At 47.1% G+C, this 19,010-nt stretch overlaps 1 protein-coding gene across 1 annotated transcript in view; it reads left to right on the top strand.

The window, feature by feature from the left end:
* Positions 1–1,250: 1,250 nt before the first annotated feature.
* Positions 1,251–19,010, top strand: part of LOC122934391 (ILK associated serine/threonine phosphatase) — a 29,592-nt gene continuing 11,832 nt past the window's right edge. Inside the window, exons 1-9 of the mRNA XM_044289817.1 lie at positions 1,251–1,408; positions 4,982–5,104; positions 8,096–8,210; positions 9,086–9,192; positions 9,951–10,044; positions 10,132–10,219; positions 10,710–10,831; positions 16,621–16,740; positions 18,672–18,753. Of these exons, the coding sequence (XP_044145752.1) occupies positions 1,366–1,408; positions 4,982–5,104; positions 8,096–8,210; positions 9,086–9,192; positions 9,951–10,044; positions 10,132–10,219; positions 10,710–10,831; positions 16,621–16,740; positions 18,672–18,753 (894 nt within the window). The 5' untranslated portion in view covers positions 1,251–1,365. The remainder of the gene's footprint in view (positions 1,409–4,981; positions 5,105–8,095; positions 8,211–9,085; positions 9,193–9,950; positions 10,045–10,131; positions 10,220–10,709; positions 10,832–16,620; positions 16,741–18,671; positions 18,754–19,010) is intronic.

Below are 19,010 nucleotides of genomic sequence, written 5' to 3'. Positions count from 1 at the left end.
TTACAACTATTAATATTTCTACAACAGTCCTAACCTCATTCCAGGGCCTTATAGGGAAATTAGGGCCTAGGTATCCTGCATATGAATTTTCCTACCTTAAAGGTCTATTCATATTAATAGGTAGTTAGGGCCTGGATAAGGGTTGTTTAGGAGGTGACCTGTTTCTTCCCTAGTTTCCAGGCCCAGTTAGTGTTCCGATTCCCTCCTGTGTTTAGTGTGGAGTTTTTCCCTCACACTGATCGTGACATTATCTTACTTGCCAACTACCTGTTCAGCAGTTTGCTATGGCAGGCCTGGGAGACTTCCACATGAACTAATTGGAGTTCTATGATTTCCCTATTGGGAGCCCCTTCTCTCTATCCTCTCAGATGCCATGGTTTGTATTGACAGTGTCACCTGATTGGTTAAATGACCAGGATCGGTGTTACCTCCAATTCCAATCATTGTGGCCTGGTGTCAGCTGTATTACACAGCCGACACTCACTGCGGATGGAATGCCCCCAGCTTGTGAGCCCTCTCCATAGGTGTGTATGACAGATTTTATTTTCGGTTAAACTCCTAAATCTAGTATACTGATTCCCCATTCCTAAGGAACACCTAGCTATTCCTTCAGGACACCCGCTTATGGGGTATATTTGAATAAACCCGACTCCGTTTTTGTTGGGGCTATGGGATTATCATGGCACAGTGGAGTCTGTTGGCACACATGCCTTTAGTAGGGTATGGTTTGGGGGCTTCTTGTGCCCTTACAGTATATGTGACATGGGAACACCTTGTATACACAATTGTCAGGCATTTACAAGAACCAGAGATACAAGTGAGTCCTCCTACGTGCCGATTTCGGTTCTTTGGGCTCATCAGAGGAAATGATTCTTCGGGTCCAGGGGCCCAAGCCCTATCAACAAAATCGAATAGGTCCTAGTGGCAAGTAATTGTTTCCAATGTCAGCTTCAAATGGGTATTTTTCTCCTGGACCTTTGGGGCCCACTCAGGATCCTCTGGTGGGTGAGTCCGAGCCTGGAAAACACATCTGTACATACAAAGGAATCTTAGGCCAGCCAGCTTTACAAAGCCCCTGGAGATGCTACGTTACCATAGCAACCGAGGCCTTGCCTTGCCCACGAATAGAATGAGCTGTTCAGCAAGCGTGTTGTTAATAAAGTTTACCTTCAAAGCGGAAGTAGTCATCTCCAGCTGTTCTCCTCTGATTGGCTAGAGGCGCGCTACGATTCCTTCATGATTGGCTGATGGCTCGCTGGGCCCCGCCCACATCGTTGATTGACAGACGATCAGATTTCCAGGATTAATTAGAATCGCGCGAGAAAATTCTCCGCTGTTAGTAATCGGTGGGCCGGTAGTCCCGGAATGGAGCTGTATGACGAGCTTCCCGAACCGCCGCGGGCTCCGGGTGAGCACATAGCAGAGTCTCTGCTGCGTCCTATAGAGCGCCCCTGGCCACATGTCCTCATCAGTCAGCGCAGGGGGATGCGACATTGCAGTTCAGGCGTCAGTTTGTATCATGGCTGTGTGGTCTGCTGTACGCACAGGTGGCCACAGCTGATATGGGGGCGCTAGTCCACCCTGCAGGCCAGGAAAGCTTCAGCTCATTGCCTGCTCCTCCACTGCTTGATACACGTGAAAACCTGCCCTGCATTTACCCCAATGGTAACCTGCTGTGTGCCCTGGCCTTCTACTGGAAATCCTTGCCAGGGACACACCTGAAGAATTTCGTCACGTGTTGTATGTGGCCTGGTCTCCATGGCGATACATGATGGCGATGTGGTCACAGCCCATACGCTATTCCTGGAGCCCTGTATGGGATATTATCCCCTCCCACGCCCCCCCCCCCTCCCCCCCCCCCCCCCCGATCCACTCTGCATTGTCACATATGATGGCATGACGTGATTGGGATATTATCCCCTCCAACGCCCAGGCCCCCAAGATCCACTCTGCATTGTCACATATGATGGCATGACGTGATTGGGATATTATCCCCTCCAACGCCCAGGCCCCCAAGATCTACTCTGCATTGTCACATATGATGGCATGACGTGATTACACTGGGTGAAAACCCGTCCTGTCACCCAGACGTTTACCCCGTTAGGCCGCTTTCACGCAGTCAAAGTTTGATCAGTGGATGGAGCCAAAAACACAGAACAGGAGCAGATCTTTCCATAATTTAATAAGAGGCAGATTCATCTCTGCCCTGCGCCAGAAACGGAAGTCTTCGCCGGCTGCCGCAGACTTCAGCTATAACTTTCGCCAGTTACAGTAAATCCAGCCCTGCCACTAAGCCACTTCAGAAACGTGGGGGAGAATCCTAAAAAGTCTCAAATGATGGCGCACGTATGGTGTGTGCCATAAGTTACAACCTTTTTACACGACAATTGGTCCGGAAACGGTTTAATAAATGTCCCTGCTTGTCTCCGTTTTGGCTCACAATCCCTGATGGAAATCGCAGACCAAACACTGACTGTGTGAAAGTGGCCTTAGCGTGCTGCTCCGGATGCGGTTTCTGCCACGACGTGCCTGCAGTTCAGGTGAATGGAGGTCATTTTCAGTCGCAGAAAATTTCTGCAACAAAATGTGCCGTGTGTGAAGGCATCAATAAAGGACTGATATTTGGGGCAATTATGGGGAACAAACTGTTCCCCATAATTGCCCGATTGTCAGTGGAGATGAGGGCTGCACTTACATGCCGCAATCACCCCCTCTGCATGGAGAAAAGCAATCACTACATCAATCGCTTATCCCAATAGAAAACTATTGGGGTCATTCACAAACATTTTTACGCCAGTTTTTGGCTTAAAAAATGGGCTCAATCCCGGCAAAAAACTCTTCCGTTTTGTCCCTATTTATTGTCAATGGGGACAAAACGTAATTGATCAGAAAGGAGTGCTCCAAAATGCATTCCGTTCAGTTCTCATACCGGAGAGCAAACTTCAGCATGCTGCGGTTTGCTTTCCATCATGGGATGCGGAGCAAGACGGATCCATCATGAAGTCAATGGGGACGGATCCGTTTTCTCTGAGACAATAGAAAACTGATCTGTCCCTCATTGACTTTCAATGGAGTTCATGACGGATCCGCCTTGGCCATGTTAAAGATAATACAACCGGATCCGTCCATAACGGATGCAGATGTAGGAGGCCTCACGGGGAGTGGACAGAAACATTGCTAGAAGGGAGACCCCTAGTGGCAAAGATTTCCGAAGTGTTTTTAGGGCGGATAAGGCTACTTTCACACTTGCGTTCGGAGCGGATCCGTCTGGTGTCTGCACAGACGGATCCGCACCTATAATGCAAACGCTTAGATCCGTTCAGAACGGATCCGTTTGCATTACCATGAACAAAAAAAAAAAAAAATGTTTTTTGTTCATGATAGTGCAAACGGATCAGTTTTGACTTTACATTGAAATTGAGCCATACTGTGTCAACTTCCAACGGATCCGTCCCCATTGACTTACATTGTAAGTCTGGACGGATCCTGCAAGCTGCGTTAGGGTGTCCGCCTGCTGAGCGGAGCGGAGGCCAAACGCTGCCAGACTGATGCATTCTGAGTGGATCCGCATCCACTCAGAATGCATTAGGGCTGGACGGATCCGTTCGGGTACGCTTGTGAGAGCCTTCAAACGGAACTCACAAGCGGAACCCTGAACGCAAGTGTGAAAGTAGCCTTACATGAAAATTCTTAAAGTGGTTTGTGATTTGTTCAGTTTCACCTACAGTATCCTTTGATAAGTTGCTGCCCATTTAAATTAGAATATCCACGACAGTTTTATGCATAGTGCTGCTACTTTAAAAGGGTTGTCTCACTGCAGAAAATTACATTTACCATGTAGATGCAGTTAATACAAGGCACTTAATAATGTAATGTTATTATCCATATTGCTTCCTCTGCTGGCTAGATTCATTTTTCCATCACATTATATACTGCTTGTATTCATGGTTACGACCACCTTGCAATCTAGCAGCAGTGGCCGTGCTTGAAAAAGCAGCAGCCTATGTGAGCTCCCATGGTCCCAGCCAGCACGTTTTTCCTTTAGTGTACAAGCACGGCCACCACTGATGGATTGCAGGGTGGTCGTAACCATGGAAACGAGCAGTGTATAATGTGGTGGGGAAAAATGAATCCAGTCAGCAAAGGAGGCAATATGGACAATCACAATACATTAGTAAGTGCCTTGTATAAACTTTCTCTACATGATAAATGCCACTTGCTGGAGTGACAAGTAAGTACTTTCTGTCTCCTTCAAAGGCTATAAATGAGGCAGTGAGCACTCCCCTTCCGTTTATATGCATACCTCATATATTTTGGGGCAGATATATCAAACCGGTGTAAAGTAGAACTGGCTTAGGTGCCCATGGCAACCAATCAGATTCCTCCTTTCATTTTCCAAAGGAGCTCTCCAAAATGAAAGGTGGAATCTGATTGGTTGCTATGGGCGACTGAGCCAGTTCTGCTTTACACCAGTTTGATAAATCTCCTCCTTTATCTTCAAATTGGAAGCCTCACCCCCCTGCTCCACACTTGAGCACCACTGAATGATTTCAGTTCCGTTCTCACAGTCTCGGCCCCTCGTTTGCTGTTCTTCTTCCCAGTATCTTCTGTGTCACCTTCGTGTCTTCTTCTCCCTAAGAACCCGTTCACACAATGGAGTATTTACCCGCATGTATTTTGCACAGCAGAAATTCCAGACTGACCTTGCACCAGTAGGAGCCCCATTATCAATTAGGGGGGACAGTCTCTGGACAGGGGTGCGGGATATCTTGTAAAATAAATGAATATAATAATCACGTTGCCCAGCAGAAAGACGTCGCTTATTACAATATCCGATAAAAGAAACTCAGCAAAATGTTCCTGTGCCGAAAACGCATTCGCACTCATGGGATGCAGATTATGTGCTGATACCTGCATGCAATTTCATTGTGTGAACAAAGCTCAAGAAGATGTATATCTAACATAACCCGTGCTCTTGCAGCCGCAGCAGGATCTCCACCGGCCCCCGGACCTCCAAACGGTAACTCAAGTGGGAAACGAAGAGCGGAAGAGAGTGACCCGGACAGCTGTGAGGGCGCGCACCAGGAAAAGAAAGTTTGTAAAGGTTTTCACACAACGTAACCCTGCACATGGAGTCTGTGTGTCTGTACAGCGTGTATCTGCCACTTACATATGGCTCCTACACCAGCTCTAATCTGTCCCAGTACTCTGTGTCATAATGGAATAGATCTGTGAGGGTCCAAGTGCGGAGACCCCCCCCCCCCCACTGATCGCTAGGACGAGCAGGTCCGCTGATCGCTAGGACGAGCAGGTCCGCTGATCGCTAGGACGAGCAGGTCCGCTGATCGCTAGGACGAGCAGGTCCGCTGATCGCTAGGACGAGCAGGTCCGCTGATCGCTAGAACGGGCAGGTCCGCTGATCGCTAGGACGAGCAGGTCCGCTGATCGCTTTTTTTCTTCAAGTACAGGAACACTTGTCAGCAGAATTAAAGGGGTTATCCTGGAAAAGATAATAATTACTTACCCTCAGGATAGGTCATCATTATAGCATCAGCGGGGGTCCAAGTCCCGGCACACCAGCCAATCAGCTGTTTCAGGGAGCCGCTGAGCTGACCACTAGGCTACTTTCACACTAGCGTTTTAGTTTTCCGGTATTGAGATCCGTCATAGGGGCTCAATACCGGAAAAAAAACGCTTCAGTTTTGTCCCCATTCATTGTCAATGAACTGAACAGAATGGAATGCTCCAAAATGCATTCTGTTACGTTTAGTTGCGTTCCTATACCGGAGAGCAAACCGCAACATGCTGTAGTTTGCTTTCCATCCTGGAATGCGGAGCAAGACTGATTCGGCATGACCCCCAATGTAAGTCAATGGGGACGGATCAGTTTTCTCTGCCACAATAGAAAACGGATCCGTCCTCCATTAACTTTCAATAGAGTTTATGATGGATCCGTCTTGGCTATGTTAAAGATAATACAACCGGATCCGTCCATAACAGATGCAGATGGTTGTATTATCAGTAACGGAAGCGTTTTTGCTGAAACCCGCCGGATCCACTAAAAACGCTAGTGCGAAAGTAGCCTTAGACTCCTTTCACACTGGCGTTTACTTGTTCCCCTGCCGGATCTGTAACTACAGTGTACTACCGTCCAGAAGTGCGTCCGATGTGCAGTGGTATTTGCTGTGCTGCGGCCGGATCCACGCCACAACCCATTATAGTGAATGGGGCATACTTCCGGCAGCTCACAGATGTACACTGTAGTTACGGATCCAGCAGGCTATTCCCCTGCCGGAACAAGTAAACTCCAGTGTGAAACAGGCCTTCGCAGTTTCACGATGGCAATACTGTTGACTGCCTTTAAAGGGGTATTCCAGCTTTTACAGTTTGATGACCTATCCAGTGGGGTCTGATACCTGGGACCCTCACCGATCAGCTGGTTTCAGCCGCACCAGTTACTAAACAGTGGACAGAGCTGGAAGAAGAAGGCTCCAACCTCCTGGTACTGCAGCTCCACTTCCATCTCTACATACCCCTTTTAAAGTGCCTCTGCCAGGTCTCCTATGCTTGCCGTGTGAGGGTGGCTGGGAAGATGTTGAATTTGAGGATACATGGATTCCTATATGAAGATTCAGTGTTTTTATGTGTTAAAGCTGTCAGTCACTCTCTGCTAGTGGGGGACGCAGAAGGGCTTGGGAGATCTCCAAACCCCAATCCATATGCCATGGAATCCAGATCCACAGCATGCCTGTCTGCCACAGGGGTGTCCTGAATGCATATTTATATGTATGTATATTATATGTTCATTGTTTTCAGTCTGTTAGGTGTTTGAACAGTTGCAACCACAAGAGGGCAGAAGACAACACATATTCCCAGCATTACTGAGTGCGACACAATGGTGGATGTTTAATCCTACAATATGTTCTTAAGCTATGCAAGAGGATAAAACCCCAGTCTTCCCACGCTGCAAAACCCATTCGATTGCCCTTTATGAATGAAGCCCAGGAAGAGTCACATGCTGAAATGAAACATGGAGGAAAGGAAGACCTGCTTCTGCTGGGAGATTCTTAATAAATGGTTCCCCGTTATTCCTGTCTCTGATCGAATATTGCTAGGACATGCTTCCATTTTGTGATTGGTGGAGGTCCTACCTCAGAACCCCGTAGCCATCCTGTTTTTAAAAGAAAGCAGCCACCTTTTTCTAGTTTTGGACAACCCCCTTTAATAGAGCTGTGCTGCAGTTCCCCGAACAGCCAGGGGCTGGGAACGGTGCTGTGCAAGGAAACGGAATGAAAGGCTGCAGCGCTAAACCAGCTCTACTTCTTTCCTTCTCAGTCCTAGTGGTCCTGGAGGTCGGATGACCATCAATCATATTACTTTAAGAAAGTGTTTGAATATTTTATAGGTTAAAGCATACTGTCATTCCTTTGCAACCTGGTTCAGGCACTGTTGCTATATGCAGTCCTGACACATAGGACTGTGCAAGCAGCTGAAAGTGGCCATGCCAACCCCCGTGGTAGTCATGGCTATGGATGACTTCATACTGGCACTTACTGCACCAGCTATAGACTGTAACTGAACTTCCAATACAGGTGTCAGCAAAGGGTCACTGAGTTTTGGTAAAATTTAGAGACATATCAAAATGTTTGATTAGTGGGAGTCTGATCGCTGAGCCCCCAACCGATTGCTAGAACGAGGAGAGAAAAGCGCACTTGTCGCGCTCTCTCTGCTCGTTGCAGAGGACGGAATCGAGACGGACTCCTAGTCTTCTATTGAGCCCGTCGCCTGAAGTGAGGAGAAAGAGTGCGCTATGTATGTACGTGCTTCCCTCTCCTACTTCTGTTCACCAGTGAAGGTCTCAGCCCTTAGACCGCCACCGATCAAAAGTTTTGATATGTCACTCTCTATTCTTACCAAAACTCATTGACCCTTTAATGGAATAGGAACATGCTTCTCATCTAGCACCACTTCCCAATGGTAGGCTCTTGGAAGTTCTGCCCTCCTGATCTGCATACCACCTAATGCAAGACGTAGAATATTTATTGCACCCATCTGGAGCTTTTTTTTTTTTCCTTTTTATGTTTCGTCCATGTAGGAATCGTGTCATTAAAAGCTCATGTGGCAGAAAGGAGAGGAGAAAGGGAAGAGTTACAGGATGCCCATGCCGTGTGCGATCTAAGCAAAGAGTGCCAGACGATGCTCTCCAACGTGTAAGTAAAAGACCATGTGGGCATCTGCTCAATGGACACTTTATTCAAGGGGATTTCTAACCATGAGCCATTTTCTACAAGCCTCCCCAACCTGCTCATTTTCTTAATAAAAACTGCCTTTCCCTGGTGCCATCTGCATACTGTCAACATATGCCACTGATCAAAGGGACAGTGGCAAGTATCATTGGTGGCACTGTCCGCCGCAGTCTCTTCTTGTCTGATAATGAGGGTGATGGTTGATGCACCATGCTCCTTCTCCAGGAGCGTCAGGCTGCTCCTTAGCAGGAATTGCAACTCCCTCAACTTGTGCTTGCACTATTGTAGTACCACTGCTGCTCTGTGTCTTACTGCTCACTTGTGTGCTAACTTCAGACTTCTGCTGACTGACAGCTTTCTCCCTATTACTATGCATAGGGTAAAATCTGTCAATCAGCAGAGGGCGCTCACAGCTCATACATTCTGGACTTACAGACTGGATCACTGTGCTCAGAGAGTGCTACTACTATTAGATTGAAGGTTTGCCCATCCACAATGTATTTTCACATACGTGACACAAGGCACTTTACTGCGCAGGCTCTCCCTGCGCATGTAGGACAGTGCAGTTGTGCAGGCTCGTTCTTCTGTGCTCTGCAACATATTGAATGGAGAGATACCTGCTGGGAGAATCAGAGCGGAGGTGTGAGATCTGTCAGGTAAGTAATCATCCATTCTTTACTACAGGTCAATCCCGTGCGCAGCCGTGTTTCCTTTTGAAACCAGACAACCCCTTTAATAATGATGGACGCGCTGACAAACCATTTGAAGAAAACTGCCGACAAGAAAGGAACGTGGCATTACTAGCTGTTATAATGTGTTACCGTTTGTTTTTCTTGTAGATCACGTCTTTCATACTATGCAGTATTTGATGGGCATGGCGGGAGTCGCGCAGCACGATATGCAGCACACAATCTACACCGGAATCTAGTGAAAAAGTTGCCAAAAGGTAAGTACAGGGTCACGTTATATTACACATTAAGGCTCCTTGAGCGAGTTTTCCGTATGGGTGCCATGCGTGAATTGAATGCATTGCACCCGCACTGAATCCTGACCCGTCCATTTCTATGGGTCTGTGTACATAAGCGTTGTTTTTCACACATCAGTTCTGCGTTACGTAAAATTTGCAGCATCTTCTATATTCTGCATTTTTCAAGCAGCCCATTGCATCAGGAAGCAGATCGCTTTTCACTGATGGTTGCTAGAAGATGTAGATTGTAGTTATTCATCATTTTTTTTTCTATGCTCGTGAAAAATGCATCAAAACTGATGATATCCGCGTGAAAAAGAAAACAGAACCACTGAACGCAATCGCAGGCAAAACTGACTGAACTTGCATACAAAACCGTCAGTATTTCCTGGAGAGACCCTGAGAGCATCTGTAATGCTTGTGTGAAAGAGGCCTAAGGGCTTCTTTCAGTTTGTGAAGGTGATTTCCCGTTTCCCGTCTATGGAGCGCACGGCATTATAATTATTTATTATGCCGTGTCTCTGCATGACCTGACGTCTACAGAATCATAGTGACAGCTTTATTTCAGTATAATTCTGTCATGTAGAGACACACAGCATTATAAATCAGTATAATGCCGTGCACTCCTGCGAAGAAGAATCATGCTTGCACACGGAGAGTGATTTCCGCACAGGACACGCTCGTCTGAAACAGCCCTAATATAAGAGAATGGAGTCTCACATGGCCATTCTTTACAGGAGATGGAGGCAGTGTGGACAAGGCCATAAAGAAGACTCTGCTCGATGCTTTCAAACAGACTGATGAAGAGTTCCTGAAGCAGGCGGCCAGCCAGTGGGTGTCTTCCAGATTTCTCCAGTTGTGTGATTTAACTCGTTTTGGCCTTATGACCTTATCATTTCCATCTGTTCTATTTTGTAGGAAGCCAGCATGGAAAGACGGCACAACAGCCATTTGTGTACTGGTTGCAGATAACGTTCTCTATATTGCCAATCTCGGGGACAGCAGAGTGAGTACTAAACCCTAATATTTTCTACAAATTGGAGTGGAAATATCCATATACCTGACTATTCACTTACAAGACATTCCCTATTCCCATGGAGGCGACTTAACGCCTTTTAAACAGAAGACAGTCCAGCGATTGTTTGCCAGGGTTCCAGCCCCTAGCTGTTATCACCCAGGGGAGGGCCATGTCCAACCAGATATTTCCTCTGCAGTGGTGGCTTCTTTCTATGGCAGCTGTTCAGATGACTAGCCAGCCATGCAGGGAAGGACATTGGTATTGGATTTGGGGTCAATGTTGCATAAGGCTGCGACATAAATGTTGCTGTTGCTCATTAGATCCTTGCTATTGCTTAGTCACCTATATCATTGAATACTATTAACTTACTGTTGTACTTTTGCCACCACTGCCATAAATATTGTATTTGAGATTCTGAATTTTTATTCCATGCCAGATCTCCTTTCCACTGCTCCTCTGTTCTGTTTTCTTGAGCTAGGCTTTGCTCTGCAGAATAAATGAAGAAACGCAGAAAGCCACCGTTTTGAGTTTGAGTAAAGAACACAATCCCACCCAGTATGAGGAGAGGATGCGAATCCAGAGAGCAGGAGGAAATGTGAGGTGAGCCTCTCTGCCACATGTCACTTAAACGCACACCTGGGGGTTTGTAGAACTTCAGTGGCCGCTAAGGTTGAGTGAATCAAAGTATGCAAAGTGGACTTTGATCCGAATTTCTGGGAAAATTCAATTCGCAGTGAAGCCGAATGCCCTCGTGCTTTGTGGTAAAGAATCAATATTCCCTGAAATGGCGTTAGGAAAAAAAAAAAAAACTCCATTTGAACTTGAAGAAATAATGATGAGAAATAATAATAATACTCACCTTTTCTGAGCGTGAAGAGGCCACTGCGGACATCTTGATTGAAGATCCCACACAAAATCTTGTATGACCTCACCACGCATCGGTACCTTCAATCAAGATGGCCGCAGTGGCCTCTTCACGCTCAGAAAAGGTGATTATTATTATTATTTCTCATCCATATCATTAGGGGACACAGGCTTGACCTTTAGGTATAGCTATTGCCACTAGGAGGCGACACTAAGCACAAAAGCTCCTCCCTTCAGCTGTACCCTTCCTACAGGGACTAAGCTAAAACAGCTTTAGCTTAGTGTCCGTAGGAGGCAGACCTCCCTGCTTTGCAGGTCCGCAGATTTTTCTTTTTTCCTTTCTTCCAGCGGGATTACAGGCAATCCTAGCTGCCTGCACTCCCACCCAGGAGACGGGAGACCAGGGGATCCCCAAACCCGCTCCTATTTTCCAATCTCCAGAAGACAAGGAAGACCAGAGGTTCTTAAAGCCTCTGCATCTCGCCAGCCTTCGGGTCACCACGGCCACCCACGACAAGTCCCCTCTGTTCCGGTGTAGCGGCCCTCCCCAAGGGTCCGCACATCGATGGTAATGACCCGGCTGTAACCAGGGGGGCAGAAGACGCTGGACAAGTAAGTATTCCTGGCTCCAATCCCCCCTCTCCCACTTCACAGGTTACTTGCTAGGATGGCCCCCATGAAGCCTTGTCCCCCCCCAGGCAGGGAAAGAGTTAACAGCTGCATGTCAGCTCTCCTGTGAGGGTGGGGTAAGGGGAAGCCCTCTGTACTTCTTTCTGGGCCCTAAACCCCCCCCCCCCTTCTTTCTCAGACCTCCCTCCTCACCGCCTGCGTGCCCGCCACCTGTTTCATGCGGCGTTCCGCTGTTCTCCTCCGCCGTGGCCACTTGTAATTTGAGGACCCGTGGCCACTTGTAATTTGAGTTCTGGACAATCTCTCGGTCCAGGGCTCCTGGTCCCGTGAGGAACGCCAACTTCGGATCAATATTCTTGAATTGTGGGCGATTCATCTCCTTTTGGTTCATTGGACAGTCAGTCTCTGGGGGTATCCAGTTCAGGTTCAATCCGACAATTCCACGGCAGTCGCATATCTAAACCGCCAGGGTGGCACCCAGAGCCTCGCAGCCATGTCGGAAGCAGCGCTTATCCTCTCCTGGGTGGAGAGCCATGTTCCAACTCTGTTGGCAGTTCATATCCCCAGCGTCGATAACTGGATCGCCAACTTTCTCAGCTTAGAGAGACTCGATCCCAGCGAATGGGCTCTGCATCCACAGGTCTTTCTCATGATCTGCGAGTGATGGGGCCAGCCGGATGTGGATCTCATGGCCTCCCACTTCAAACGCAAGGTAGAGACTTTTGTGGCAAGGTCCAAGGATCCTCGGGCGTCGGACGCAGTTCACGTTTCCTTACATGTTCCCTCCTTTTCCGCTCATTCCGTGTCTTCTCCGAAAAATCAGGTCCGAAGGTCTGCCCATCTGCCCCTGACTGGTCACGCAGAGTATGGCACGCATCCATAGTCTCCCTCCTCGCCGACGAACCCTGGCGTCTTCCCCTTCTGGAGGACCTCTTGATGCAGGGACCGATCTTCCGCCCGAATTTAGGGTCGCTACATTTAACACCATGGCTGTTGAAGCCGCTGTACTAGGGGCTCAGGGTTTCTCGGATGCTGTTGTCCAGAGCATGGTTTGGGCTAGGAAACCATCGTCCTCCCAATTCTATCACCGTACCTGGAAGTCTTACTTTAGTTTGTGTGAACGCCACCAGTTGTGTCCCATTCGGTTCTCGTTGCCTCGACTCTTGTCCTTCCTGCAGTTGGGCATGGACTTGGGGCTGGCTATCAGTTCCCTCAAAGAGCAAGTTTTGACCCTTTCCATTATTTTTCAACGAAACTTGGCTTCGCTTTCTGAGGTTCAGACCTTCCTGCAGGGGGTGGCGCACGCTGCGCCCCCTTACCGTCCTCCGTTGAATCCGTGGGACCTTAATCTGGTGCTCAGCGCTCTCCAGTCCTCTCTGTTTGAGCCTTTGCAGCAGGTGTCCCTTCGCTTCCTGTCCTACAAGGTGGCCTTTTTGGTTGCAATCACTTCCATCCGTAGGGTGTCTGAGCTAGGAGCTCTTTCCTGTCGGTCTCCCTTCCTTATCCTCCACCAGGACAGAGTGGTCCTTCGCCCTGTCCACTCCTTCCTTCCGAAGGTCATGTCGGCATTCCATCTCAATTAAGAGATCATTCTCCCTTCCTTTTTGACCTGCCCTGTGTCATCCTTGTGAACAGTTGCTCCACATTCTGGAGTTGGTTTGGGCCATTCGCATCTGTTTGACGTTCTCTTTCCGACGGACTGAGTCTCTATTCGTCATTCCAGAGGGACTGAGACGAAGGCTGGCTGCGTCCAAAATTTTTATTTCCTGATGGATTCGTTTGGCCATTGTGGAAGCGTACCACATCAGTGACCGGGCCCCTCCCTTCCGTGTTACTGCTCATTCTGCTTGGGCAGTGGGGGCCTTCTGGGCAGTACATCATGGGGCTTCGGGCCTTCAGGTGTGCAAGGCGGCTACCTGGTCATCTTTACACACCTTTTCTAAGTTTTATAGAGTACCCACTTTTGTGTTCTCTTCTGACGCTTCTCTGGGGCATAGAGTATTGCAGACGGCGGTTCTCTGGCTGGAGGGCTTCTTCGTTATGGCCCACCCCTGGAACTGCTCTGTAACATCCCAAGGTCAAGGCTGTCCCCCCCCCCAATGATATGGATGAGAAAACTAGATTTTTGTACTTACTGTAAAATCCTGTTTCTCTTCCGTTCATTGGGGGACACAGCTCCCACCCATTCTCTCTGGCTGCAGGCCTCGTTGTGGCCTGAGTGATTCTGGGTTTGTGCATTGTTTGGTTTTCCTGTTTTTCCTTTTGCTTCTCCTGCAGCTTTTGCACTGTTTTAGTTTAGTCCCTGTAGTAAGGCTATAGCTTAGTGTCCGTCTCCTATTGGCAATAGCTATGCCATGGTCAAAGCCTGTGTCCCCCAATGAATGGAAGAGAAACTGATTTTACGGGAAGTACAAAAATCTAGTTTTTTTATATTTTTTTAACTGATTAACCCCTAAAAGCTCTAATTTTTTATCTCAGATGTCACAATCAGCAATGAACACTGCATCTTAAGGGGTTCAATGACGGAGGGGCGGCACAATTCCGGTTCCCCTTATTGTGCCCGCTACTCACAAAGAAATACGCTACATGACGAAGTAATTCGTCAAGGAGCGAATTTCTTTGTGAAATTCGGTAAAGCAGCTGAATCGAATTTTAGTAAACTTCACTGAACACTAGTGGCAGAAATACAGACAGAAACTCTTATTCAAAACGCTGTTATCTACCTGTAATAACCTGCGTAGTCCTAAACCCAATAGAGAGCTGTGGCCAAACTGGCACGGGCTACCTGGGATGTTCTTAAGTTTTTGTGTCTACAATTATTTCATCACATTCTGCCTTCAGGGTGGAGGAGCCCCTTGCACTCGGGTGTGTACAGTTTTCTGTAGAATCAGCGAATTCTGTGAAATGCCAGGCAGTTATCTGTATAAGCCACACTGCAGACTGTGCTCTGCCCGTGGGCTAAATTTGCTGAAAAAGTTTCACCAAGATATGGACTGTGTGATGCCTCCCAGCGCTGAAAATCTCTTTCAGAAGACTCCTTGTAGAGATATGCAGCCTAAGCGAAGGAGTTTTTTTTTCTTTTCCCCTTCTTGCATTCTACAAGATGCATCTTTGCCGCACAAAAACATGGCTTAACCAACTAAGTAAAACCGCAGAAAATTACTACAGCACTATTATATTTCTATATACACAATGGCCAATATTATGTGGACGCCCGACCATCACACCTTTATGAGCTTGTTGGGCGCCACATTCCAAAACCATGGGGCTTGATGTGGAGTTGAGACCCCTTTTGCAGCAGTGCCTGTCCTCACTCTCCAGAAAAAGCTTTCCGCAAGATTTCTGAGGGTATTTTTGCCCCTTCAGCCAGAAGAGCATTTGTTAAGATCTGTCTTGCATTCAACATTCCAGTTCATCCTATAGGTGTTCTATAAGGGCTCATTCAGACGGCCGTATGTTGTCGGCAAAAATGCGGATCCGTTTTTGTGCGGATTAGATGCTGTCCTATTCACTTCTATGGGGCCCTTTTCTTCCATTGCACGGCTCAGTAAAACAAATCAAAACATGTCCTATACTGGTCAGTAAAAATCAGGACATGGGCCCCATTGAAGTCTATGGGTCAGCCCAAAAAACAGAATGCTATCTTTTTTTTTTTTTTTTGCGGACAAGCTAAACTGTCAGCAAAAAAAGGATCTTTGCGGACAGCATACGGCCGTCTGAGCCCTAAGGGCGAGGTCAGGGCTTATCGAACCAAGTCTGTATGGACCTGGCATTGTGCAAACGGGCACAGTCCTCCCCAAACTGTTACCACAAAGTTAAAAGCATAACATATTAACGTCTAAAATGTCTTTGTATCCTGTAATTTTAATATTGCCCTTTACGGACCCAAACTTTTCTCTCTCCCACAAAATATTATGGGAGGCACTTTACGTTCTGTTAGGTACCATGCTCATTCCATCTGCTGAACTCAGATTTGTCCATCAGACTGCCAGGTAGTAACACATTATTGATTACTTTACACCGCTCCAGCAGACGCATGTCGTGGCACATGGTGGTGCTAGGCTTGTATGCAGCTGCATAGCCACTTCATGAGCCTCCTGGTGCACAGTTCTTGCAGTTAATGATGGAATAGAGCAGCGATCAGCAACCTTCGGTACTCCAGCTGTTTTGAAACTACAATTCCCAGCGTGCTCCATTCATTTCTATGTGAGTTCTTAAAAGACCAGAGCGAGTATGCATGTTGGGAGTTGCAGTTTCACAACAGCTGGAGTGCCGGAGTTTGCCTACCCCTGGAATAGAGGATAGATTCGAATAATGTTCCATGCCCTTAAAGGGGTATTTTGGTAATAATTAGTGTTGAGCGAATCAAGGATAAAGAATCGAGCTGAATTTCCTTGTGCTTTGTGGTAACCTGAAATAGTGTAAAAAACAAAAAAGAAATCTTACTTGCCTCATCCATTTGCTCGCGACAGGCAGGCCACAGCCATCTTGCTTGAAGGTCTCGCACAAAATTCTGCATGGCGTATGACATCACCACGGACTGCGTGGGAGATTATGCCAGATCTTCAAGCAAGATGGCGGCAGCCGGCCCATCACGAGCAAAGGGATAAGGTAAGTATGATTATTATTTTTTTTAACACTTTATTTCAGATTCGATCATGTATGACTTGTGCGATTACGGAGATTGTATGGCTGTGTGCTTGACTTTTTGCACCAGGTGGGCAGGTTGTCAGCTGCCTCGCATAAACACGGCCATATTGTATATACCTTTGTCTATAAATGAAATCAGTTCAGTAATGGATACGCCTGGCTGATTTAGCTTTTTTTAAACTAAACATGGGATAACCCCTTTTATAACATTTCTTTTAAGACCCACATATGTGTTTGTTTGACAGAGATGGGCGAGTCCTTGGGGTGTTGGAGGTGTCCCGTTCCCTAGGTGATGGTCAGTACAAACGTTGCGGTGTCATTAGCACCCCAGAGGTGAAAAGGTGCCCACTATCTGACAGTGACCGGTAAGTAAGGCTTCTGTACATCCGTGTTGTGGCTACAGAGACATCGCGCTTTGAATGCTGCTAATCTCATTCTCTGGCTATGTCACCCCAAAAGATCATCTCATTCTATCTTTCCTTTTCCCAAGTGTTTTCCCATTCATTATAACGGAAGCTGAGGAGTGTGTGCAGGAAGTGTACCCTACTCCCACGAATTCCATCAAAGTACTCCTTCTGCTCTTATCATACACTGTGCTGTCTAATAGAGGCACAGGCACATTCAGAATACTGTACTGTCGGCCTCGGGCAGCAGCTCATCACCCTTGAGAACAAAGATCAGGCATGTTCAAATTCAGCATGCCTCATCCTGTTCTCCCCTGACATTTTCCAAAGGAATGCCAACCACACATCTAATACACATCAGCCACCTTTATGGCCACCTTTTAGAGAAATGTCATGTTCTAAAAAAAAATTTTTAAACTCCCAACAATTGCAGCTTCATCAGATTTCTAATCCATAAAGTTGCATGGTGTAAAAGCAATTCATGCAAGGATACCTCGAGGCCCTGTGGTGCAGGGGGCGCAGAACCAGAAGCTACGTTTTGGGGGCTCTGCCCTCTTTGTTGAGCACTGTGTTCCCCTCCTCCCTCAAGGTCTCTGCATGGTTTGCTTTTACACCGTGCTGCTTGTTATAATACCTTACGGATTAAGGGTCCATTCACACGTCCGCAAAATGGGTCTGCATCCGTTCTGCAATTTTGCGGAAGGGGTGCAGACCCATTCATTTTCAATAGGGCCGGAATGTGCTGTCTGCATTTGCGGATCCGCACTTCCGCATCCATGCTTCCGTTTCTGCAAAAAAAAAAATAGAACATGTCCTATTCTTGTCCGCAATTACAGACAAGATTAGGCATTTTCTATTATAGTGCCGGTGATGTGCGGTCTGCAAATTGCGGAATGCACATTGCCGGTGTCTGTGTTTTGCGGATCTGCAAAACACCTACGGACGTGTGAATGCACACTAAGGCTCCATTCACACATCCTTATAATAGGTTCGCAATTTGTGGAACGGGTGCGGATCCATTCTCTATTGGAACGGAATGGATACGGAGAGCACACTATTTGCTCTCCGCATTTCCGGAGCGCGCCCCCGATCTTCCGTTCCGCGGCTCCGGAAAAAAAAATAGAACATATCCTATTCTTGTCCGCAAGAATAGGCAGTTCTATGGGGGTGGCAGCCGGGTGTATTGTGGATCCGCAATGCACTACAGATGTGTGAATGGACCATAAAAGTCTGATTCCACTGCCCTTAGGCACATCTCACTCCGGTGCGCAGGGTTCAAGACTGGAATATGGGAGTGCCCCTCATAGTGGATATGAATTTGGGTGTTTTTATTAATATGACATGGCATGTTCTCCCTGCGGCACACGTACAGTACCACCGATGGGGAATCTAGCGTTTTTATTGGTCTGAATCGGTTCTCTAGACAGTAATCTTTAAGGACGGCCGGTCATCTCTCCTGACATGTTTTAGCAAAGACTTGTGTTCCCTATCAGATAAAAATTCTGGAGCGTCAATTGTCGGCCTATTCATCCATTTCCAGGAGGAATGACAGGAATGAGACAGCGTTCTAAGAAAAGGCGCTCCAGAACTGATGGTTGAGAACACAACTAATGTCCCTTGCTAACATTGCAGAAGCATTACATTTTCTCCTGCATGAAGTTGTGCTTCTGAGATTTCAGTTCATCATCTTCACAAGAGTCTGTAGATCATTGACTATATAAGTGTATAGTACTGCCGAAGTGAAAAAGAAAAACAGCCCAAAATTCCCCCAAAATGTTTTTCTATAAATTCGTTTAAAACGAAGTGTCTGTTTCATTTTGTTTAGCTGTACGTTCTTCAAGGAAAATCTCACAGATGATATTTAGGAAACGATATTTCTTTTGTTTGTCAAGGTTTGTTTTACTAGCCTGCGATGGCCTTTTCAAAGTCTTCTCGGCAGAAGAAGCTGTCAATTTTGTCCTTGGCCATGTACAGGTAAGTGTATCAATACTATTATACCGAGTGCCCAGTCTAAAGTCCCATTCACACAAGTGTGTGACGGCCGTGTCCATTTTGCGTACCGCAACTGCAAATCCACAAAACATGGGAATCGTGCACGTCGCAGAGCAGATCCATTGACTTCAATGGGTCCGCGATCCGCATGTTGCAGACAAAGATAGGACATGTCCTATTTTTTTGTGGCATGGCCACACAGACCTGGATGGGCTTCTAGGTTTGGCCGCATCTTGTGG

This window comes from Bufo gargarizans, chromosome 4, assembly GCF_014858855.1.
Source record: "Bufo gargarizans isolate SCDJY-AF-19 chromosome 4, ASM1485885v1, whole genome shotgun sequence".
Classification (NCBI taxonomy): Eukaryota; Metazoa; Chordata; class Amphibia; order Anura; family Bufonidae; genus Bufo; species Bufo gargarizans.
This window is presented reverse-complemented; position numbering and strand designations above follow the sequence as displayed.